Source organism: Dysidea avara, chromosome 10 (assembly GCF_963678975.1).
Source record: "Dysidea avara chromosome 10, odDysAvar1.4, whole genome shotgun sequence".
NCBI lineage: Eukaryota > Metazoa > Porifera > Demospongiae > Dictyoceratida > Dysideidae > Dysidea > Dysidea avara.
The window spans coordinates 4,312,895-4,338,671 of record NC_089281.1 but is presented as its reverse complement, the minus strand read 5'-3'; the positions used below and the strand labels follow the sequence as shown (position 1 = coordinate 4,338,671).

Sequence of the window (25,777 nt, the reverse complement as noted above, 5' to 3'; positions counted from 1 at the left end):
AATTAGGGCTGTGAATTGGTAAAACTGTTTACAAGACTATGATTGTCTTAAATACCAGCAACACATTAATTATTTGTGGAGGTGCTTAGTACACCATAGGTGCTTGAGTGACAGTTTGACAGCTGGTTTGACTTTGGCCTCAGGTGAGTTGGCAACAAATGGTAATGATATTTTATTTATGAGCTGTAAATTGATTTCGGCTGACAAGGTTTAGTACTTCATTCAAGAAAGTATGGCTCCTCTACAAGAATGGATATATATTCATTTTGTTTCTGCACCATGAATCAAACGTGAGTTATGTGCGAATGTTTACATTGCTGTAAAACGTAATGTTATTGTTTCCATTTCTAAGCTGAATCACTGTACCATAATGAATTCCCCTATTTGTGAACACAATGAGACAAGTTCACACTCCATGGCCTGTTGCACTTGTGACTGATGATTGATTAAATGAGTGCCTGTAATTAATTTCCACATGTATAGTTACTGTACAAATTGATTGTTTTGCTCTTCCTGATGCTTATTGCTACAATGTATTTGCTAGATAAAGCTGAAACTTTAACAGCCCATTGGTTTTTCCCTGTAATCTACAAATAAGTCATCAAATTAAGTTTGAGAAAAATGCAAACTAGTTGGGTTTTCACTCAGCGGATCACATTTTGCAGTGGGTAAATGCAAATCTTTGTGACTAGACCTGCGTCAAATATGCCAGCATAATAAAAAGCATAATAGGCTGGAGTGTTATGCCAGCACAATGCTAGCATAATAGGTAGATATTTCAAACTATGGAACTTAATTCCATGAAAATAGATTGATACTCCCTAATAGAGCAATCAGTTGAAGTTAGATTGACACTTTCTAATAAAACAGTCACTGAAATACTCTAATAGAGCAGTCACTGATTAAATGTTCCAAGATTATTGTAAGAAATTTTACTAACCTAGGAACATAACACAACATAATGGGAACAATGAAGAGTATAATAGGTATAATTCCTAAGCAAAATTTTCAGCATATTTGACTCAGACCTATTCATGACCCCTATTACATATACAGTAAAGCGACCAAATAAGTACTTTATACAATGTACATACAATGTACACATAACTCACCTCAATGTCAATACATTTCCCTCCATTCTTTGGATCAGCATCAACAGCAAATGATTTCATAGCATCAAGTATAGGACGATATCCTAAAAGGTCACATTATAACACATCAACATCAACCATACTCACTAACCTGTACATCTACAGATGTTGCCATCATAAGCATCTTCAATTTGCTGCTTGGTAGGAGTGGGTGACTCCTTAAGGAGACTACACTAACATCATCAACTGATCTACACTAACTATACAACCAACCTGTACATGTTCATCACCATTCCTGGAGTACAGAATCCACACTGACTACCATTGTACTGTGTCAGCCTATCTTGTATTGGATGATATCCATCATGAGAACTGTAAGGGGATCAGTTATCATTAATCAATAACGGTATTAACTAAACAACTTAGTAAAGCATTGTTTAATATTAATAAAACAATTCTGAATTTGCTTAACAGATCTTGAACCTTCAAATGCAGTAGTATTGAGGTAAGGACAATTAGAGAGCTCAGTGATGATGCAGTACTACCAGCTAAACATTCAGCACACTTCTTTACAATGTGCAAAATATGAGTCCATCTCATTGCTGAACCTTTATATGTTTGTTGTGAAAGATACATCTTCATTCTTGGCTATTTAATGTATATATATATATATTGTCATTTTTTGCAGACTACTCATGAATACCTCAACATGCATCTAACCTTGATGCCTTTATAACATTTGTACCATGCACACAACACAATACTTTCCTCTGAAAACTTTACAAGTGGTTGATTTTCAATCTTCATTAAATACAAACAAATCTCTACAGCTGAACACTCAGTCCAACACATTACATTGTGTTTAATATATATTCACAAATCAACAAGGTAACAAGATACTCATAAAATTCATAAAAAATCCAATTATGGTAACCATGCATAGTTCCTTATATTTACTCATTTTATTTTTCAGTGAAGAAGAATGTAGATGACATTGCCATTGCACCTATAGCAGCATAATATGGGATCCCTAAAATAATTTTATGCTGGGAATGAGGCTGCTGGTGCTTCCTACGGTCATAATGCATAGAACATCATTGCATGTAGGCAATAAAGCCTACCGCCAAATAATCTTACTGAATTCTGGCAAAAGTGTATTGTTCACTTGAAAAAAATAACTGCCTGACTTTTGTAGCAAAGAAAGTTTATCTGTTAAAAAGAAAAATGTATTTTTACAAAATTATGAAAGGTGATGATGATGAAAGTTTAAAAAGTATAGGCAAAATTTATGTGCCCACATGTCCTGTTTTTGCAGCCCGGTCACATGTATATGGGGTGCTGTTCACTGATACACATTCACCGTATTTCCTCATATAAAAGCTGCATTCGATTAAACGCCTGTCTCAATTATAAGCCAGCACCTTCAGAAAATAAATTTCTGGTCTCAAACAGAGGCCTGGGTTATTGCTTGAATCTACTGTCAATGGCTTTAATTGTTTCCCTATTTGCTGCTGCTTCTCCACACTTGTCAGTTTAGGGTACTCAAGTAATAATGTGAGTAGTCCGGGCGAGTCTGTATACATGCAGATATGTATGAAATGACTACTTAGCTATACATGTTTCTGTCCCATAGATTTGATTTGATTTGATTTGATTGACTTATGAATTAGCCTCAAGTCAGTCATCAATGCCGCTCTTCCCCGACCGAGGAAAGATACACAACAAAAATTACAACTACACACATAATACAAGTAGACTGAAAATAAAAAAAAATTATGACACAAGAAAGAAAAAATAATTATTTTTACAAAAATAAGAAAATAGATTGTCCTGAAAGGTTGGGGATGCTAAAATGTCATTAGGAACAGCATTCCACTAATGGGCAGTGTGAGGTCTAAAAATCGTTGAGAAAAAGAAAGTCTATATACATCTTGGTGGCTGAGCAAATAACTGTGTGGTATGAGTGGCATATCGGTGTTGACATCCAAATGATATCGGTGGAACTAATGGTACATGTTGTGGCTGACCACGAAAATACTGATGGTGCATTGAACAGAGTGTGCGATATTGTATCATACTCCCCAGTTCAAAGTATGAAAATGATGGAATATATGATTTAGTTGATTAGAGCATGAGCTGATGCATTATGGTATGTAGCTAGCTATATCTAAATGCTTGGTAGCTACTAATGAAAAGATTAATTTATCATGCATGCATGATAGCTACTCAATGTATATTGTAATCAGTCTTGATTTAATGGAAATTTAATGATATAAACTGACATTCCATTATTCTCCACTGAAAAACTGCTAAAAATGCTTTCGGATTCACCTTTAGAGGGCCTAATTTTCAAACACTTCCTGAGGGGAATGCCCCAGACACTCTAGATTGGCATGCACACACTAATGTAGTCTTACTACTAGGGTCTTGTGAGAAGGCTTGGTATCTTCTAACTTCTGCCTCAGTAGTTACCTATGTCCCTGTCCAGCTTAGCCCCTCCCCCCTTTCTAGATCCACCCCTGGTTAGGAATCCAAGCCATATTTATACATTGCCATTTAGTGAAAACTAGTCAGGTATAGTAAGTCTTTCAGATGGCAGCTGAGGAAAGTCAGACCCACTAGACCACACCCATAAAGTATAAAGTATTGTGAGACATGTACAAATGCAGTTCCTTATTTTATACTTTCCGGTTGCTCTGGACCAGCTGTGTATAACGTTAACTGGGGAAGCAGCCTACTAATAAAGGGCACTTGATGTTAATTCTAGGGAAACAAATATAATTACAATGTACCCTATTTGCCATATACAAGCATGTTATGCAAATGTGGCAAGTTTGGTAAGTGGGTTTACTTCACTTATCCACAATAATGAAGGAATGTGCCAGCTAAACAACACATCTAATTAACAAACAAAACTGTGGTGTTCTGATGGTTAACTAATAAGGAAATGAAGGAAGAATAACAGAGCAGCTATCGTAAACTTGAAGATGAATCATTTGGATGTAGCCATATAAAATTATACAGCTATCACTCACTTTCCAATCCCTTCCACAGTAGTGATCTGCCATCCCTCAACTGAGTATAGTGGACACAAGCACTGGAAATAGTCATAAACAGCACATGATGAACGTGCAGTAGTTAGCTACTGAATATGCCATTTACTAGTGTGATGTCATTCAGACACAGGTCCTCTAACCCCACGTATATATATATATATATATATAGCTGCCCATACATCCATATACCTACCATACATTGTATTTATAGCTAGGTCATATCCTACGTACATGAGCTATATCAGTTCATAAATGGCAATGCCAACCTACAGAATTAACAGATATGGTAGCGTCATCCCCTGTAGTGGGATCTTTCCTCAATACAGACACTACACAACATCCACATCCTCCCTCTCCACACATTTTTTTAGTCCCAGACAATCCATACTGTGATCTGATCCACTCGTTCAACGTCGTGTTCGGGTCTGCATTAGACACTTCCACGTTACCGCCATTAAGTGTAAACGAAAGATTCGTAGTAGGAGAAAGGGAAGACATGTGTATTATCTGACTAAGCAGTCCGCGTTCTTGCTGCTCCGCTTAGTTGTATGATTGAAACATGTGACCAATTTTGTGCGGACGATCTAGCCACTCCTAGGGACATTGCGCCCGCCCCTCACTAAGTGCACTGGTAGCTATAAAGGCCTTCTACTCTGGAAATACAGAAGAACTGTTGTATCAATCTAGACTCGACTTAGTTACTTTAAATTTGCATGTAGTACTGGCATGCAAAGTGGCGGGCGTCGCCACCTTTACAGTGGCCAGCGTTGAAAGTCTGACAACATGTGCTGCAGCCTTTGGATTACCCTATAACCTAACAAACGCAAAGGTATGAGGTGTTGAGGCACCCCTCCCTTTAATTAAGTGAAAAATTTAAGTGAATAAACAATTTTGGGATCACATTAAATTTGTGATGGAAAGAACTAGTACTCTGTGAATCCAGTCACCAAGCACTGAAGCACAGCTTGATTCACATGCAATTATGGCACTGTGTAGTGAGAAGGGGATTCCATCCTGGCTTTCCTTTGCTTGTAGACAAACACAACCTTTTGCTATACACAAGGTTGCTGCCTTTCATGATACTAATTGCTCATGCATGGCTCCCTTAATGGATTGTGTTTTATACAGTGACAGGAGCCAGTATAAATTATATGTACAGCAGCGCATAATTAGGTGATCAAGGATTCTCTGCACTGGCGCACTGGTGGTTACCAGAGTTCTAAGTAATTATATTGCTGATGCTTTTTTTAAAAATCAAAAATACCTTCTGGTGTGTTTTTTAAAGCCCATAATATAGTTTCTTTTCAATTACAAAATCTATGAAAGTTAGCCAGTAAACACTTACGTAGCTAACACATCTGTGCATGTGCATGACTTGGAGATAAAGAATAATCACCAACATAAAAATCTGAGTGAGAAACTGGTAATCAAATTTCATTGGCCTTAATGTGCTAACTGGGAGCCTACGTACACTGTACTACATATTTAATACAATGTCCTATGGGACACAATTTCAGTCTTTGATAACAGGGTATGTGCTCTCGTTGACTCCTAAAACATTATACTATGTGATAAGTGCTATCACCAATACAACTTGTGAATACTCCAGACCCCATACATTCTGTAACATGCAATATAAACAGCATGTGTGCATAAATAGTTTACAGCAAAAACAATCATAAAAGACATGAAGTTCATCTTGGTTTATGCAAAAAACTTAAATTAATCAAACATAAGTAACTCTTCTCTGTATTCATTATAATTTCTTGAACACTCGAATGATTCTTGACTTTCTGTGGCTGTGTCTTGACTTTGACTCAAGGATGTACGTGAAATAAATGCAAGATGCTTTAATTTAAAATTTTGAGAATGTTTTCCAAAAAATTTAAAGTGACAGAAAACATTCTTCCACACATGATAAGCTACGACCATCAGAAACTCTACAAATCCCGCAAAAACAACCACCTTAGTGATGATCTTGTAAGTTTTATTTGGTTTCATATTGATAACAGAGTAGTGTAAGAACAGTATGGTCAGAATCCCCAAGTAAAGTATGTAGAGCAAGTAAATGAACATCTTCCAGTGATTTTTAAATGGCTTAAGCCAGCATATATATGCAGTGTATAGCAGAATGATGGTGATGTATATCGCTGCAGCTTGTTTGACAAACAAATGGTTCACCATGTACACAACAACTCGCAGCAATAACTCTAATCCTAACAGATAACAACACTCATCTTTGAATGGAGCTTGATATGCATCTAAAAATGGCTTCAAATTTTTTGTAACAAAGTTAAAGCGATAAAATGACTTTGTAAATAACAGCAAAACATTGATAGGGATGATTACAAACAGAAGGATTAATGTACAAAATATAAACAGAAAAAGGTGTTTCGTTCCAAACAACGGGATGCTTGTGTCAATAGCCCAATACACTTCAGTTTTCCTACTGTTCAAGAGATGAATGGTTGTGTAAGAAAACAACCCACTGAAAGTGATAATCATTATTTTACTGTACGGCAGTAACAACAAGGTAGCAATTACTGGGATTACTTTTGTTCGTGTTAACTTCTCAATATTTGTAGAGTATCGACTGGCAAATATTAGTCCTGCTACAATCAACACTACATAGACAGGGAAGATAAACTGTAGCCAAGTAGCAACATAAGCTGTCAGGCCATCATAAAAACAAGTCTCAATACCCCAATCCAAATTACTAAGAGCTACTACGACATGATTTGTAGCAAATGTTTCTGAGCTATATACACTAATAGCATTTACAAAGACAATAAAGCCATAAATGTCACCATTAGCTACTGTAAGGTCTAGTACAAATAATGAGAGAACTAGCAGTATCCCTGCAACAGCAAATAAAATGATAAAGAACAGACCATTATTGGAACATCTCTTGCATGCCCTAGATCCTAAAACGGTACTTAAACCACTTTTGCATTGACCACAACTTATGCCACTTCTGCTGGCCAAACACTGATCATCTGGAGTGTGCAGTGAAATAAAGCTAGGTGTTTGTAGACAGTACCCGTATCTGCAATATGTTGCATAGATGATTTCATTATAATGAGTGATTGAAATCCAAGAATTTGGTGGTGGTTTGAATTTCTCATCAGTAATATTACATACTATTCCATGTAGTTTATTTTGTAGGTTTGGGTTGCAATCACATTTGCCATCAGAATCTAATGAAAATCCAGTTGGGCAATTGCTTGTGGTAATGTGAAGTACATGAATCAAACGTTTTGTTGTACTTAGTAGAATTAAGCATTTACCACTTGAAGTTGTATTTAGCTCTACTGAATATGAAAGTTTAGTACATCGGTAATATAGTGTGTCACATTTAGGCAACACATCACATGTGGGAGCAATATCTTCAAATGGGTTTTTATCATTCTCTGTGTGCACCAGAAGATTATGACTAGACTTGGAGTAGTGTAAATTAATGGCAACACTTTGTCCTGGGTATACTGGTTTAGGTGGCTTATAAACCAAACAGCTATTGTTTGAATCACACTGGCAGATGTCATTTTCCTTACCAAATTTTATTGTTCTTGTTGTATTTTCACATGTACGAATTGTGTATTTGTACAAAGTCTCAAGATCTGGTGAATACTCACCAGTCATATTCTTTGAGTTCCAAATACAGTTGTGGAGAAATGAATGAACATACACTTCTCTGAAGTATCCCTTATTGCCACAAAATTTAATGGAAGTGTACATTAAATTTCTGTTACTGCTAAATTGCAAAGGACACTCTTTTGAAGTCTCGTCCCACCTTTCAATAATAAATCGATGAAAGGTTTGTTTCAATGGACTGGGTCTGTTGTGAGAAAAAGTAACTACTGCTTTTTTGTAAAGTGTTATGAACTTGTTGAATCTTAATATGACATTTGCCTTGTTGTTCTCAAACAATGTAAACCCTTTGAACAAAGGAGTGACATTTGAAAATGAAGCTAAGTACTCATAAACAGTGTTATTGTAAAATGTGTGGCTGTTTATATGAAGCAACATTGAAGATTCCCTAGTATTGATCACCTTGAGTACAGTATGAACATTGTTGTTGTGATATGAAATGTTGTTGAATGATATATTAACAACAGATGGATTGCTAATGGATGATATTGAAGCAAAAACAAGTGGTACATTTGTTGATGTAACATTTGCTATAACAACATGGGATATATTAACATCACACTTTTGGTGATGAAGAATTAAAATAATAGCAGATGAACTAACACGTGAATAGTTCCCATTGTTAGTTATATTATGGATGTTATAATTGCTGATAAAAATTTTGGCAGAATTTGGTGTAACAATTTTGTTATACAACCATATAATCCCTCCACTCAGAAATTGTTGCTGATGACAATAATTTGCATAAGTGCTACTTTGATGGATAGTAATGTTTTTCAACACTGACTTGCCTGCAATATTTATTCCAATAATTCCATAACCACAGTTATTTTGAAACATAATGTTAGTCATATTCACTGAGGATGTATCAAGCAAATAGACAGCTGCACTCTTAGTTGAATTAGTAGAGTGTTCTATCACCTGACCACAACCGATGAACTTCACATTTGCAATGTGTATAGAGCTGCTATTAATTACACTGAAATAAAACCCTGATTTGCTGTTATTACAAATAAATTTGGTATCATTACCAATTATAGAAAAATCCCTTACAATTGCAATTTGTATATTGCTCTTCAAATGATACGCTCCTGGAGAAACATATAGTACTATGTTTGATTTGACCAGCTCATTAAAATCATGAACAGGCCATTCATAGCAGCATGAGACTTTACCACTTTGAGTGCAATGTGGTTTTAAATAGCAAACATTACCATTTTGATTTGTTGCAAAGGATAGCAGAAAAGACAAAGATGATATCAGCAGAAATTGTACAAGACAAGCTACTTTGCTACGCACCAGATTCATCTTGCCATTGGTCTTGCCAAAAAAGTTGTTGACAATTTGATAGTAGAAGAACAAGTCTTTTAAAGTTAGCTTAATACACGATGCAGTGGTTACTTGAATGACTCACTCCTCTATTTTAAACCTCATAAATAGCTGTGATTACATCATGCATACAGGTGTAATTTGTTGATTATTCATAATGAGCTGTTTATTTTTCAAAAATGAAACCACTTCCAAGTTAAACCCTCTACAAACAATAACCACAATACACTTCAGTACATGACATCACTACACCAAATTTATTGCGTAGAATTTATGTATGCTGGATTTATCAACATAAGTTTTGCTCACATAATTTAGTCTATTTTGATCATGCTCATTTAATGCAAGTGTATGTCATGTATTTTAATTTGTGGAAAAGGCACTCTTTTCACATGCACACATGTTCTGAGTTAGGACTAAAAGTTCTGATGTAGAGTGGTTTCATACACAAAATTTATATCTACTTTATACGTGGACCACATTGATCAAGGATATAAGGCCAAGCAAACTTGATCAATTGTTTCTCATCCCTGTCCACATCCCTTTGTACCCCATGCACCACCTTTAATTTCATTATCTTATTTATATTGTACTGGACAACCAGTAATTACTGATGCACCCAGGGGGACCAGCCCAACGAAAAATCAAAAACACATGTACATTATGATTAGCTAACTACTTACATACTTGTAATTGCATTAACTAATAAATCAACTGATAATGAAAACATAATATTGATTTCAACTCTACAAATCAATACCATAGATTTCCTCCAGACAATTACCATGGTTGTAGAACGAAATGCTTTGCAGAAATCTTTTGAATAGTAAGGATAAGACACACCTAGCTACATGAAATGTTAATGCTTGTGAGCATGCAGGCTGAATTTCATACAAGACTCTGAAAATTGAATATTTTAAAAGAAATTATTATATTTCAGAAGGCCCAGTCTCACATATCAATGGTGTTTGGCCTAATTCCAAACATCTATAGCTTGATGGTGTTAAATTCTGTGATGCTGTACATGACACATCTTGAATCTTAAGGACACTTTGAAGGTGTCAAAAATACAAAAAACCTTTGTTCAACTCTGATACAATACAAATTTAAGCTGAAATCTGTAAACAATTAAGGAAATGTTAAAGTACGCACATACAAGTTAGTGGAAACCCTTGTCCGCTGTGATAAAATTTTATCACTAGCACGTCTTATGCTTTGTGAAGTGCAAGTACAGGTGGCAAATGTTATGTTGAAAACAAATAAATTTTGTGTAATGTCACACAATTGTACAATCACGTACAGGATAAAATAATGGCCTACTACAACAAATGGTACAACAACACCAAATACAACAACTCTAATCTACTATTACAATTATGCATGCATACAATTATACCGGAAGTTACTCTATATATCAATACATCACATCTCCTCCCCTCTAAGTCCTGAGATGCTTAGGAGGATGTCTGATCCTGGGAGGGTTTCGACGTGGAACAGGAGGTTGTGATGGTGGAGTATCGACATCATGGTGCAGTGCTGTTGGTTGTAATCTGTTCTGACTCTGTCGATGATATAAATGGAATAAAAGGAGACTTTAAATCAGTTGAATTGTAACTGTCTACTGATGGGGTTGCGTTCAGCTAAACCATTGGAAGCTGGATGGTAGGGGGATACCCTAACATGTTTCACACCATTGCCCTTACAAAAATCAGTAAATTCTGATGACGTAAATTGAGGGCCATTGTTGCTCAGTAACTGCTCAGGAATCCCATGGGTCGTGAATATTGGACATAACACTGAGATAGTCTGGGCTGCTGTGGTTGAGGACATCTCGATAACCTTGGGCCACTTTGAATAAGCATCCACAGCAATTAAAAAAGACTTTCCCAGAAAAGGACCAGCAAAGTCAAGATGAACTCTAACTCATGGTTTGCAAGGCCAGATCAAAGGGTGTAATGGGGCGGACTCAGGGACTGTCTGTACTTCCTGACAAGACTTGCAGGATTTTACAGAGTCTTCTATTTCTTTAACTATGCACGGCCACCATATATAGCTACAGGCAATCATTTTCATTTTTACCATCCCCACATGACCTTCATGCAACAATTTAAACACAGATGACTGTAATTTCTTAGGCACTATTACTCTTGTTCCCCATATAATACAGCCTTCTTCAATCGAAAGTTCATCACAGCGGGTAAAAAAAGGCTTTAGTGGATCAGGAACTTTCACAGGCCAACCACTTCTGAGGTAATGAACAACTTTGCTGAGCACAGAGTCAGCACGAGTAGCTTTACATACTTGAACTACAGACACAGGCAAGACACTAATCTGTGAAATATTAAAAACAGACACTTCTGACAAACACTCACCACTGCTTGAATCTTGCAATGGCAATTGTGAGAGGCTGTCTGCATTAGCATGAGCCGAAACGCAATGGTATACAGATAAGAAGATGACAGTAATGCCCACCGCTGCAGACGTCCAGCTGCTAATGGTAGAACTCCAGACTTCGGGCCAAACAAAGCTGTCAATGGGTGGTGGTCTGTAACCAATCTGTCCATACACATGGAATTTACAGATTCCAAATATCAACGACAATGCTTCTTTCTAGTAGTTTTTCTCACAGTGTGAAAGAGTTCTAGCAATTGGGTGTTCCTGACCATTGTTATCCACATGTGATAACACTGCTCCAATTCTGTAATTTGAAGCATCTCCTGGTAATCTTATAGGAAGTTCTGAGTTATAGTGCATCTTCACTTAGCTTCTTCTTCACTTCTTTAAAAAGCTCTATCACAATCATGTGACCAATGCCATTTGGTGCCATGTTTCAGCATGCAATGGGTGAAACTGTGTGGACAAGTATGTAAAAATTTTCCACAATAGTTGACCATCCCTAAGAAAGATCGGAGTTCTACCACATTCTTAGGGGCAGGGGCTCTTGTAATGGCATCTACTTTACTGGTAGCAGTATGCATCAATGTGGTGACCCAAGTGATCCACACTGTCTTGCATAAAGCTACAGTTTTCTTCTTTCAGTCGAAGTCCATGCTGCGACAATCTCTCTAAGACTACTGCTAAGTTTTGCAAGTGTTCTTGTGGAGTGGAGCCCATCACAAGAATATCATCAAGATAGTAAATTACTCGTAGTAACCCCTGGAGGATAGTGCCCATTGCCTTCTGAAACACTGCCGGTGCGGATGACACTCCAAAAGGTAAGTGTAAATACCTGTATAGACCTTTCTGTGTGTTTACTGTGACATAAGGACATGATTCTTCGTCAAGGATCATTTGCTGGTAAGCTGAAGAGTGGCCTAGTTTGGAGAATTTGCAGCACTAGTTAAGCAGGACATCAAGTCTTCTGGGCAAGGTAGTGGATATTGGTCAGTGTCGAGCACTGGGTTTACAGTCTTGCTGTAATCACCACATAGACGTACACTACCATCACTTTTGGGAACAGCAACCAGGTGCGTGGCCCAATCACTTTGTGATACACTTTCAATCACCCCAAATGATTCTAGTGCTTCAGTTCTCTGTGTCAACAGCATCTCTTATGGAATAAGGGACTTGTCTGGCTCTACAAAATTGTGGCTTGCTTCCAGATTTAACACTCAGCTTGACCTTTAAACCAGACAAAGTGCCTAGCTCCTTCTTTTAAACATCAGAGTAGGTAGTCAGCAAATTCTTCAAGGTGAGAGGGTTGTTTTGAACAGTTGCCACACAAAGGCTTGACCAGTCCAGCTAGTCTGGCGCCACCTGCCCCTTCGCAAAACTGGTGAAATACAAATACCAAAATTAATCATTTCAAAAGGAATTCAATTAGACAGCGAATGTAATGGTTGTTACGTCAGATGATTGCAATTCAATTTGAACAAAAGCATTGTGTTGCCAAGGCGATTTCTGTGCCGGTGAATGTCATTGGCACAAATTAATTGGCTACCTGGGCGGTAGAAATGATTTAGTATTTGTATTTCACCAGACCCTTACTTTTTGCGAAGGGGCGGGCGGCACCAGACTACAGTCTAGCCTGATGTGCATGATGGCATATGTACCTAGGAGTCTTAATTCATAAATCACTGTCTTGGTCACCTCACATATCAAATGTTGTCAATAAAGCATCTAGAACACTCAATTTCTTAAAACGCAATCTAAACAAATGTTCAAAACAAGTTAAAGAATCAGCTTACCTAACAATGGTGAGACCACAACTAGAGTATGCATCTGCTGTCTGGGATCCCTACCACGTTGGAGATATTTCAGAGTTAGAGAAAATACAACGAAGAGCAGCGCGCTGGGTGTTGAATGACTATGGCAGATTCAGTTCAGTTTCTCTAATGTTGGATCAGCTGAAATGGCCTACATTACAAATTCGTCGGAAATTATCTACGTAGGTTACAAATATTGCATAAGATACACTACCAAAAGTTATCACTCCAAATTCCTCATTATTACTTACCAAAAACACGACCAACAAGACAATACCACCATCTTCACTATATTTTACCTACCTCATCCACCACGGCATACCAAAACAGCTATTTCTCAAGAACAATAAACGAGTGGAACATACTACCAACTGATACAATTGAAATTGCAGATACTGATCTATTTACAGCTAGACTCCAAACATATTATTGTACCTAATGTATTTGTTTATGTGATTCCTGAGCACACCAGCAGGGCTGACTGCTCAGTAAACAATAATAATAAATAAAATAATAATGGCCAGTCGCAGGGTAGTTGGAAAAGGCGGATACGATTGAACGCGGACACGGACATTTTCAAAAGGCACTCTTACATTTATACAACAGTTATTTTTCATACCTAACGTTGTTTTACAGCAGTCTTTGCTAGTCTTTGCTTCCAGACCCGGATGTCGATCTTGCCATAGCACATGTGCCAGCACTCCACAGAATGCCAAAGACCGTAGTGTTGTACCATATGGTTGTACACATGCTCTAAAGTCTAATGCAGATTACATAATTCTAGAGATTAGCTTGTACGCCCCATGCAACTTAGCTTAGCAGGCCAAATCTGCCTTTTAGTATAAGGCGCAGGCGCTTATACCAAACGTTGAGGGTTTCAACTCGGGTTTCAAGGACCTGCATGGCCTATATGAGATTAGGTTGGGACATGCCAACTATGAAACCATAGATAATACACACCCCTACCTGGATTGGAAGCACACGTATAGTGCTGTCAACGCACCAATGGTCCGGGCATATAAGGTCCGGGCGGACCATTTATGCTGTCACAAATAGTCCGGCTGGACCACTTGTGTTTACATAACTGGTCCCCCCGGACCACCCATGCCAGTGCATAAATGGTCCGGGCTGAACATAAATGGTCCACCTCCAGTCTGCAGTGCATGCACCCGCTAATTATGTTGGCGTGAATTTTGCAGTGTAAGTTATAGATATTTGAAGCAATATATGGTTGTTACTACGTGTAACGTAAATATTAAATCCTTGCTCACGATGTAGTTCCTGAAAATGCATGCCGGTATACAGAGGGTCAAAGGAGGCTTTGACCCCCCTCCAATATTTTTTAGTATACCAAGATCAAGATACTCTAATAGAGCAGTCACTCTAATAAAGCAGTCACAGTATTAGAGCAGTGTGTAGTGAGCTATGTAAGGATTTTTATGTACTGACTTCATTGTCGATAAATGCATAGTTGGTGCAGCTGGCTGCGACCTTCGTTTGGTCTCACCTTACCAAACCAGACAATATAGTGCCTCTGTTCATTTCGACCCCCATTTCCACAAGTCTGAATCCACCCCTGCCGGCATATAAAAATTGACTGACACTCTATAGATTAGATAATCAATTGATTAATAACTCGCATAGAACAGTCAATGATCAAGGAGAATGAACGGTTTCAATAAAGCATGTTATTTTGTAAAAATAACTTTGATACTTTGGCTGGTGCCTGCATGTATTACTGAGACCCAAACTGCATTTATTTGCATTTAGAGTTGACTCCATTTATTATCAGTCTTCCCTTTTTAATCTAATGCTCAACTTCACTAAATGTATTATGTTGCCTTCAAATCTACTTCCAACACTTGAGATATCTTATTTCTACTACTGAAGTAGAGTGTCATGAGACCCAAAAAGACTTAGGAGTGATACTCACCAGTGACTTGAAGTTGACCAATCATTACAGTTTTATAATATCCAGTGTTGGGAGTAACGCGCTACTTATGTAACGCGTTACGTAATATTATTACTTTTGTGGTAACAAAGTAATATAACGAAATACGCTATAAAAACAGGTAATATAACGCAAGCTACTTTACTTACAAATGTAACGCGTTACCTAAGTAATATAGTTACTGTAACGAATCTAATATTACGTAATATTATTACTACAAGTAACGAAGTTACTAATCTCGTTAGTTATCCTCTGAGTAATGCTCAGCCACAGCGAAGTAACGAGGCCCACTGAATGAAGCTTATTCACCAGCTTCTTACTTATAACCAAAATTTGCATATTGTCCAACAGCGCAATCATGTCACGTGATAAGGTGATAGTTTCACACGTGACAGCTTAAGGCTGTGGACACAAAGTAATATAATATGTAATATTATTACAGTTACTTTATTTTATGGGTAATATGTAACTGTAACTAAATAGTTCAGTTGCAAGTAATATGTAATATGTAACTAGTTACTTTTACAAAGTAACTTGCCCAACACTGATAATATCCAAGCATAAAAATCATTGGGACTGATACAGCATACATTTTGTTCCAATCACTTTCCATCAGCTAAAACAAACTTGTATGCTAATTTATAGTTTATCCCCATGCACCTCACTTTCTGCCTGTTCACAGTTATGGCAACCATAAGGATATTATGTACTTTGAGCGCATTCAGCATCGAGTGACAAAATACATTTTGAACAACTATGATACCAATTATAAATCCAGGCTACTTGAACTCTAACTCCTACCTCTAATGTATATCTTGGAACATTTTAACCTTCTTCACATCTTCAAGTTTCATGCATGTTTATGCAAAATTAATGGTGTCACATCATAACTTATACATCTACATCTGCAAGACACAATAAACAATATCTATATACTCATTGTTCATTCTTATCACATATTTTGGGTGACTTAATGTGAGGCTACTTAAGCAGTTTATTTGAGTAGCTGCTATATTACTGAATATTTACCAGACTACTGTACGGTGGCTATGGGTAAACAACTTGAACAGGCTCTGCTTTTTGTGTACACCCTCCAGTGCCTAACTGGTAAAGTAGATAATAACAATGACTGTTCTATTAGACTATCTCGATCTTGATTTTAATATATATAATAGTGCAACAATTAATGTCACTGGGCCTGGGACCCAAGTGGCCCGGGATCTGGCTACGCCTCTGTCAAAGAGACACAACTGAAACCGTGTACAGTGTAATGGCTATATATAGCTATAGCATGCAATTATGGTTTGCTATAGGCACCAACTTCTTCGGCAACTGTTTGTAACTTTGTGGAAGTACAATGCGAAGATGGTAGCTACTCCGCCAGTATATTTGCTAACTGCTGAGGACGAACTGTCTCCAGACTTTGACTTTGGTTAAGTTGGTAGTATATAGTTAGGTATAATAGGTATTATTTTTTCACTCAGTATAGCTAGTCACAGCAAGTAGTGACGAGTGGCTTAATTAGCTTTAGCATTAACATTTATAACCCGGACCAGTTTTGCTCAGGTAGGACCATTTTTGTTATCATAGCTGGTCCGGCTGGACCATTTATGTCGAACATATGCGGTCTGGCCGGACCGTTTATGAACCTGGACCAAATATTTTGTTACAGTGCCCATACAAAAGTACATGAATATCCGCGTTTCGCGCCTGAAGTTTTGAAACACTCTTTCTCACTCGAAGATCCTGTTTTACTGTCTAGATACAGCTCAGTTGTTTTAACTAGTAAGTTTAGTAGATTGTTTCTTGGGTGGCGATTAGCCTACTACTGGTATAGGTGCTTTCCATATAAAAGGTACCTGTGCCAAAAACAGCCCAGCTGTAAAAAAGGCGAGGCCAAGAATGCACAAGTACATGTTCATGGAGTAACCAAAAGACATGATATCAAATCTGGCCAAGAAAGCATTTACGTACTATGCTTGTGTAGGCCAGAGCCTCGTAGCTGGCTTGTTCTAGCTGTGTGTAGCGATTCCGGGAGAATTTTAAAATTAATGGAAATAGTTTTTATTTAGCATAGCCTTGTGCAGTACTCCCTAAGGATCTCATAAACACTTAGTTTTTAAAAATCCGTCATAGAATGGTGGAGTTATAAGAAATTTTGTCCTTTAAAATAGGCAAAATTTTCTCCATATCTTTCCATTGAAAAAGGTCCCAAAAATGGCACAATTGAACAAATACTTATAGCTGAGCTTTGCTATTACATTTTGAACTTCTGTTTTCTGTTATAAATACCTTAATACATGGGCCACAGTGTAACCGTACTTGTAAGACCTTCTGAATAAAGGTCACCTCCATAGAAAGCCATTAAATAGTTGTATGCATTTAGCATCTTGTGGATGTCAATACAGCATACGCATGGTGAAGTACAACCACTCTGTACCAGTAACCTCCACTCAATAATACCATGTGCATACAAAGCAATGAGTTGTACTGTTGATTTATAGCTGCTTATATGATTTTTTTTTCTCTTAATGTGCAGCTCCTTGACAGCTACCAAAATGGTGCATCAAAGAGATGAGCTATTTGTGGTGCAAATTTGCTGACTTTTAGCATAGTAATATTGAAAACTACATGGACAAAAATGTTCACCTTAGTGTAACTAACATGTGCTGGGTTGTTTCTTGCAAAGAGAACATATCATTGTGGTGGCTATATTGCAAAATAATATTATAATTGGCATAAAACTCCGCACAAACATATTTGTAGCAGAAAACTAACTGCACCATCGTATTCCTTGCCCCCAGAAACCCTAAAAACGATCCAACTGTTTGATCAATCACTCGTATGGCAGCGAATTGATTGTGCCAACTCTCCAATGGAAGATTCATGGAGAAAATTTTATGCAAAATTTACGGAATTCCGGAATCGCTACTGTGTGGGTCAGACCGCGAACAAGTTGAGCTGAACCTTGAGAAAACAACTAAAAATGAAGGAGGATATTAAAAAATCACCTATACAGATTTCAGCTACAAAACAAATCACCCTATAGAGAGATCAGCTAGAAGAAGTTACCTTATAGATAGTTCAGCTACAAACAAATCATCCTGTAGAGAGATCAGCTAGAAGAAGTTACCTTGTAGATAGTTCAGCTACAAACAATTCACCCTGTACAGAGCTCAGTTAAAGAGGTTCCTTGTAGAGAGTTCAGCTACAAACAAATCACCCTGTAGAGAGATCAGTTAGAAGAAGTTACCTTGTAGATCGTTCAGCTACAAACAATTCACCCTGTAAAGAGATCAGCTAGAAGAAGTTACCTTGTAGAGAGTTCAGCTACAAAGAAACCATCATGTAGAGAATTCAGCCGCAAACAAATCACGTGTACAGAGTTCAGCTACAAACAAATCTCCCTGTAGAGAGATCAGCTAGAAGAAGTTTCCTTGTAGAGAGTTCTGCTACAAACAAATTACCCTGTAGAAAGATCAGCTAGAAGAAATCACCTTGTAGAGAGTTCAGCTACAAAGAAACAATCATGTGAGAGTTCAGCTACAAATAAATTGTCCTGTAGAGAGATCAGCTAGAAGAAGTTACCTTGTAGAGAGTTCAGCTACAAACAAATCACCCTGTAGAAAGATCAGCTATAGAAGAAATCACCTTGTAGAGAGTTCAGCTACAAAGAAACCATCATGTAGAGAGTTCAGCTACAAACAAATCGTCCTGTAGAGAGATCAGCTAGAAGAAGTCACTTTGCAGGGAGTTCAGTTACAAAGAAACCACCATGTAGAGAGTTCAGCTGCAAACAAATCACCTGTAGAGAGTTCAGCTAGAAACAAGTCACTCTGTAGAGAGATCAGCTAGAAACAAGTCACCTTGTAGAGAGTTCAGCTAGAAGAAGTCACATTGTAGAGAGTTCAGCTACAAAGAAACTACCATGTAGAGAGTTCAGCTGCAAACAAATCACCCTGTAGAGAACTCAACTACAAACAAATCGCCCTGTAGAAAGATTAGCTAGAAGAAGTTACCTTATAGGGAGTTCAGCTACGAACAGATCGCCCTGTAGAGAGTTCAGCTACAAACAAATCACCCTGTAGAGAGTTCAGTTACAAAGAAACCACCATGTAGAGAGTTCAGCTGCAAAAAAATCAATCACTCTGTAGAGAGTTCAGCTAGAAGAAGTCACTTTGTAGAGAGTTCAGCTGCAAATAAATCACCCTGTAGAGAATTCAGCTACAAACAAATCATCCTGTAGAAAGATCAGCTAGAAGAAGTTACCTTGTAGAGTGTTCAGCTACAATCGATATACCTTTCGATTGTGGGACTCGTTGCTCTACTGCTCTGCTACCCTTCAACTACCTCTACTCCTTCACTGAAGACGTCTTTCGCCCTTGCTTAGCACCTAAGAAGATTTGTTACTGTGAACGTCCCTTTCGGGACAGAAGAGCCAACCCAAGTGAGAGGCCAAGACGACTAAATCACCACACAACACCAACCACAAGTCCACAAGCTCAACGACTGTTGTACCGTGGTCATCATTGTTTCCTGAACGGTACCGCTAAAGGTTCATAGCGTCTAAGTACCACTGTTTGTTTTCTGTACACTTTCGTTAGTATCTGAGGCGGAAACTGTCCACGCGCGATGTCTACCCCAGCTATCAAACGGACAAGAGCAGCCGCTGGAATATCTCCAGAAGCTAGAGATGCTATGATTCACAGTCTTCCTGGTGAGAACTGTCCACATTGTAAGCAGCCCTGTACTGCTGAAAATAAGGCAGTACAGTGCGATCTTTGTGGTGTTTGGGCCCACGTGAAATGTGAGGGTCTCCCTGAAGATATATATGAAAAGTTAAATCAAGTTTGTGAAATTGCTAATAACATTTCTTATTATTGCGAAGCAAACCATTGCAACAGTTGTATTAAACAGCTAACCCATCACCATTATAGAAATTTGGAGCAGCAGACCACACGGTCTGCATCTGTAGAAGAATCTCTATCAGGCCTCAAGACTCAAATAGAAGAAAAGATTGAAGACTTGAGTTCAAAAATCCAACACTTGTTGTCAAATCAGTCTGGTATAAACATGGAAATAGACACAGTGACTCAGTCACTTCAGAACTCCCCAGCCAGCGCTGGCACAGTATTGAACACCACTGCATCAAGCATCGCAGATGAATTGGCTGACCGAGACCGACGCAAGAACAATGTAATCATTTACAACCTATCTGAGAAATCTGACTGTGAAGCTGATAAAAAGCTCTTTACTGAACTGTGTAAGACTGTATTTTCTGAGGAATTTGCAGTAGTAAAAGTACTGAGACTGGGTAAAAAGAATGAAAGTAATAATAGACCTGTATTAGTCACACTCAAACACGAAGTAGACAAATCATTTCTTCTTTCAAACTCAGCAAGGCTGCGTCAACATGACGCGTATAAGACAGTGTATTTCTCACCGGACAGAACAAAATTCGAGCATTTAAAGTACAAGAAGCTGGTAGAAGAACTTAAACAAAGAAAAGCAAAAGGAGAAACAAATCTGATAATCCGAAACAATGCCATTGTCTACAGGAATGCAAGAACTCAAACAAATCCTAGCAGTACTGCTCCTTCAAATGTCCAACCAATGGTGCCTGCCACAAATCAAATGCAGAAGCAATCCCAAAATTGACTATCTCAAGGGGCTGGTCTCCAAGCAAATTCTCAAAACCTACAATCATTGAATCTAGCAATTGTAAATTGTCGTAGTGTTGTAAATAAATGTCCTGAGCTTGAAACCCTACTCCATGTACAAAAGTTAGACCTCCTCATGGGAACAGAGTCCTACTTAGACGAAAAAATTATGTCCTCAGAAATTTTTCCCCCACATTACACTGTTTATCGAAACGACAGAAATAGACATGGTGGCGGTGTATTCATTCTAATTAGAAATGAGATCCCATCTTCTCTGTTACATGTTTCTACATCAGTCGAACAAGTTTGGGTGCATATCCATATGAAACACAAGCAAAGCATCATAGTGGGTTCAGTCTACTGTCCTCCAAACTCTTCTACAACTATCCTAGATGAATTAGAAAATACCATCAACGACATCAGAAATGCCCATCCAACAGCAAGAATATTTCTTGGTGGTGACTTTAATGCTTCTGGAATTGATTGGCAATGTAAATCATTAACAGAATCATATGTACCTGTATCCTTTAGGGAGAAACTCCTTTCAATTACAGAAGATCTTCATTTCGAACAGTTGGTTACCACACCTACAAGGGGTACAAACATTTTAGACTTATTCTTTACTAGCCACCCAGATCTAGTGACATCCTGCCAAACTACCCCTGGCATCAGCGACCATAATGCAGTTGTAGCGGATATCTCCACTCAGGTTAAATTAGTAAAGAAACCTCCTAGAGAAATCTTCCTATATCATAAAGCAAACTGGGACCTTATACGAGAAAGAATGTTAGACATCTATGAGAGATATTTTGAACTAAACTCTACCACCCAGAGAAGTGTGAACGAAAATTGGGAATATATTTATGAGAAATGCTCACAACTAATACAAGAGATGGTACCCAAGAAAACTATTGGTAGTAAGTTCCACCTACCATGGATGAATGCTGCACTAAAACGACTGATCAAGAAGAAACAGCGAACTTATAATCGTGCAAAGAAATACCAACGTACAGAGGATTGGGATGAATATAAAAGACTACAACATCAAACTAAATGTATGACGCGTCAGCAGCACAATCAATATCTATCTAATATTTCAAACCCTGAATCTGGTAATAACAAAATGAAACGTTTTTGGCATTATATTAAAAGTAAACGTCAAGACAATATCGAAATTGGCGCCTTAAAGGACCAAGCAGAGAATATAATTACTGACCCACTAGAGAAAGCAGAGATCCTAAACAACCAGTTTAAATCTGTATTTACCTCTGAGGACACTAGTTGTATTCCAGATAAGGGTAATTCTCCCTATCCATCCATCCCAGACATTCACATTACACTAAATGGTGTGAGAAACCTTCTTGCTGAGTGCGATACAACTAAATCCCCGGGTCCTGACAACATACATGCTGCATTTTTGAAACAAGTTGCTTCTGAAATAGCTCCTCTACTGACACATCTCTTCAATCAATCATTAAGAATTGGCACTGTGCCTGACTCCTGGAAACAAGCTAATGTAACCCCAATATATAAGAAGGGTGATAAGACTGATCCCAGAAACTATCGCCCAGTGTCTCTTACATCTTTGGTCTGTAAAACATTAGAACACATTTTAGTTAGTCAAATAATGAAACACCTCGAGTCAAACAACATATTAACTGATGTACAATATGGATTTAGATCAAAGCGATCATGTGAAGCCCAGCTATTTCTTGCAGTTGATGATTTTGCCAGAGCAGTTGATAACAAAGTTCAGGTTGATGTGGCTATCTTAGATTTTGCAAAAGCTTTTGATAAAGTTGCCCATGCTAGGCTAGCTCACAAGCTGAATTTCTATGGTATAAGAGGTGAATTGTTACAGTGGCTACAATCGTTTCTTACAAATCGTACACAAAAAGTAATCATTGATGGTAGGCAGTCTTCGCCTTGCAGTGTAACATCAGGTGTACCACAAGGATCAGTGCTCGGTCCAGTGTTGTTTCTGATATATATAAATGATATTGTAACTAACATCCACAGTCAGTTGAGACTTTTTGCAGATGATTGTTTAGTTTATCGTCCTATCTACTCACCCGAAGATCATAAGATACTCCAAAGTGATCTTGACACATTATCATCATGGGCTGATATTTGGCAAATGGAATTTAATGTTTCAAAATGTTGCATCATGCAGATATCTACACTACATTCTGCTAGTGAGTTCTCCTATACAATGTACAAAATCCCCTTAGAAGTTGTTGAGAGACATCACTATTTGGGAGTACTTTTAGATAACAAGTTGTCATGGACCCCTCACATAACTTCAGTGTGCAATAAAGCTAATCGTCTACTGGGATTTTTGCGAAGAACTCTCCACCATTGTCCACCTCACTTAAAAGAACATGCATATAAACAGATTGTCTTGCCATCTATTGAATACTGCTCTTCTATCTGGGATCCACATCAACAATCACTCATTCACAAGTTAGAGATGATACAACATCGTGCTGCACGTTTCGTGTTAAATAGACCTTGGAGAAGGAATCATAGGGACAGTATAACTGAAATGTTAGTGGAATTAAAATGGCCAACACTGGAAGATCGTAGGAAACAGGCACGTCTGATGCTGTTGTTTAAGTTTGTAAACAAATTAATTTATGTTCCAAATCAGTATCTGCCAGTGTTATCTCCTGCAACAAGTACCAGGGCAAACCATCCCTTGAAGCTATTACAGTTGTATGCCAGAACAAATCGATATAGTAACTCTTTCTTACCAAGATCAATACCAGACTGGAACAATTTAGATATGGAAGATCTTGACAATATAGACTTACTTACTTTCAAGAACTGTTTGCAAAATGCATAGACACTAAAATTTTGTTTTTGTACATTAGCGATTTACCCAATGGGTTTTGCTAATCAATAATCATAAATCAATAAATAATAAATACAAAGAAACCACCATGTTGAGAGTTCAGCTGCAAACAATCACCTGTAGAGAGTTCAGCTAGAAACAAGTCACCCTGTAGAGAGATCAGCTAAAAACAAGTCACCCTGTAGAGAGTTCAGCTAGAAGAAGTCACATTGTAGAGAGTTCAGCTACAAAGAAACTACCACGTAGAGAGTTCAGCTGCAAACAAATCACCCTGTAGAGAACTCAGCTACAAACAAATCGCCCTGTAGAAAGATCAGCTAGAAGAAGTTACCTTGTAGGGATTTCAGCTACAAACAAATCACCCTGTAGAGAGTTCAGCTATAAAGAAGTCATCATGTAGAGAGTTCAGCTGCAAACAAATCATCCTTTAGAGAGTTAGGCTAGAAGAAGTCACCTTTTAGAGAGTTCAGCTACAAAGCAACCACCACGTAAAGAGTTCTGCTGCAAAAAATTCAGTCACCCTGTAGAAAGATCAGCTAGAAGAAGTTACCTTGTAGAGAGTTCAGTTACAAAGAAACCACCATGTAGAGAGTTCAGCTGCAAACAAATCACCTGTAGAGAGTTCAGCTAGAAACAAATCACCCTGTAGAGAGTTCAGCTAGAAGAAGTTACCTTGTAGAGAGTTCAGCTACAACGAAACCACCATGTAGAGAGTTCAGCTACAAACAAATCACTTGTAAAGAGTTCAGCTACAAACAAGTCACCCTGTAGAGAGATCAGCTAGAAACAAGTCACCTTGTAGAGAGTTCAGCTAGAAGAAGTCACATTGTAAAGAGTTCAGCTACAAAGAAACTACCATGTAGAGAGTTAAGCTGCAAACAAATCACCCTGTAGAAAGTTCAGCTATGAACAGATCACCCTGTAGAGAGATCAGCTAGAAACAAGTCACCCTGTAGAGAGTTCAGCTAGAAGAAATTACCTTGTAGACAGTTCAGCTCCAAAGAAACCACCATTTAGAGAGTTCAGCTGCAAACTAATCACCCAGTAGAAAGTTCAGCTATGAACAGATCACCCTGTTGAGAGTTCAGTTAGAAACAAGGAATCCTGTAGAGATATCACCTAGAAGTATTGCCTTGTAGAGAGTTCAGCTACAAACAAATCACCCTGTAGAGAGATCAGCTAGAAGAAGTCACCTTGTAGAGCTATAAAGAAACCACCATGTAGAGAATTCAGCTGCAAACAAGCACCCTGTAGAGAACTCAGCTACAAACAAATCGCCCTGTAGAAAGATCAGCTAGAAGAAGTTACCTTGTAGGGATTTCAGCTACAAACAAATCACCCTGTAGAGCGTTCAGCTACAAAGAAACCATTCTGTAAAGAGCTCAGCTGCAAACAAATCATCTGTACAGAATTCAACTACAAACAAATCACCCTGTAGAGAGATCAGCTAGAAGAAATTACCTTGTAGATAGTTCAGCTACAAACAAATCACCCTGTAGAAAGATCAGTTAGAAGAAGTTACCTTGGAGAGAGTTCAGCTACAAAGAAACCATTTTGTAAAGAGCTCAGCTGCAAACAAATCACCTGTACAGAATTCAGCTACGAACAAATCACCCTGTAGAGAGATCAGCTATAAGAAGTTACCTTGTAGATAGTTCAGCTACAAACAAATCTCCCTGTAGAGAGATCAGCTAGAAGAAATTACCTTGTAGAGAGTTCAGCTACAAAGAAACCACCATGTAGAGAGTTCAGCTGCAAAGAAATCACCCTGTAGAAAATTCTGCCAGAAACAAATTGCCCTGTAGAAAGATCAGTTAGAAGAAATTACCTTTTAGAGAGTTCAGCTACAAAGAAACCATTCTGTAAAGAGCTCAGCTGCAAACAAATCATCTGTACAGAATTCAGCTACAAACACATCACCCTGTAGAGAGATCAGCTAGAAGAAGTTACCTTGTAGATCGTTCAGCTACAAACAATTCACCC

At 38.0% G+C, this 25,777-nt stretch overlaps 1 protein-coding gene across 2 annotated transcripts in view; it reads right to left on the bottom strand.

Moving 5' to 3' along the window:
• LOC136237220 (uncharacterized) overlaps positions 1-25,777 on the bottom strand; it is a 351,388-nt gene that overhangs the window by 35,686 nt on the left and 289,925 nt on the right. Inside the window, exons 1-5 of one of the 2 annotated variants that reach the window (XM_066027543.1) lie at positions 4,418-4,732; positions 4,127-4,188; positions 1,365-1,463; positions 1,243-1,319; positions 1,113-1,195 (exon numbers count right to left, since the gene is read on the bottom strand). In XM_066027543.1, coding sequence (XP_065883615.1) covers positions 1,113-1,195; positions 1,243-1,319; positions 1,365-1,463; positions 4,127-4,188; positions 4,418-4,645 — 549 coding nt within the window. In that variant the 5' untranslated portion in view covers positions 4,646-4,732. Of the gene's footprint in view, positions 1-1,112; positions 1,196-1,242; positions 1,320-1,364; positions 1,464-4,126; positions 4,189-4,417; positions 4,733-25,777 lie in introns of those variants that run through there. The other variant, XM_066027544.1, reaches the window with a different exon arrangement.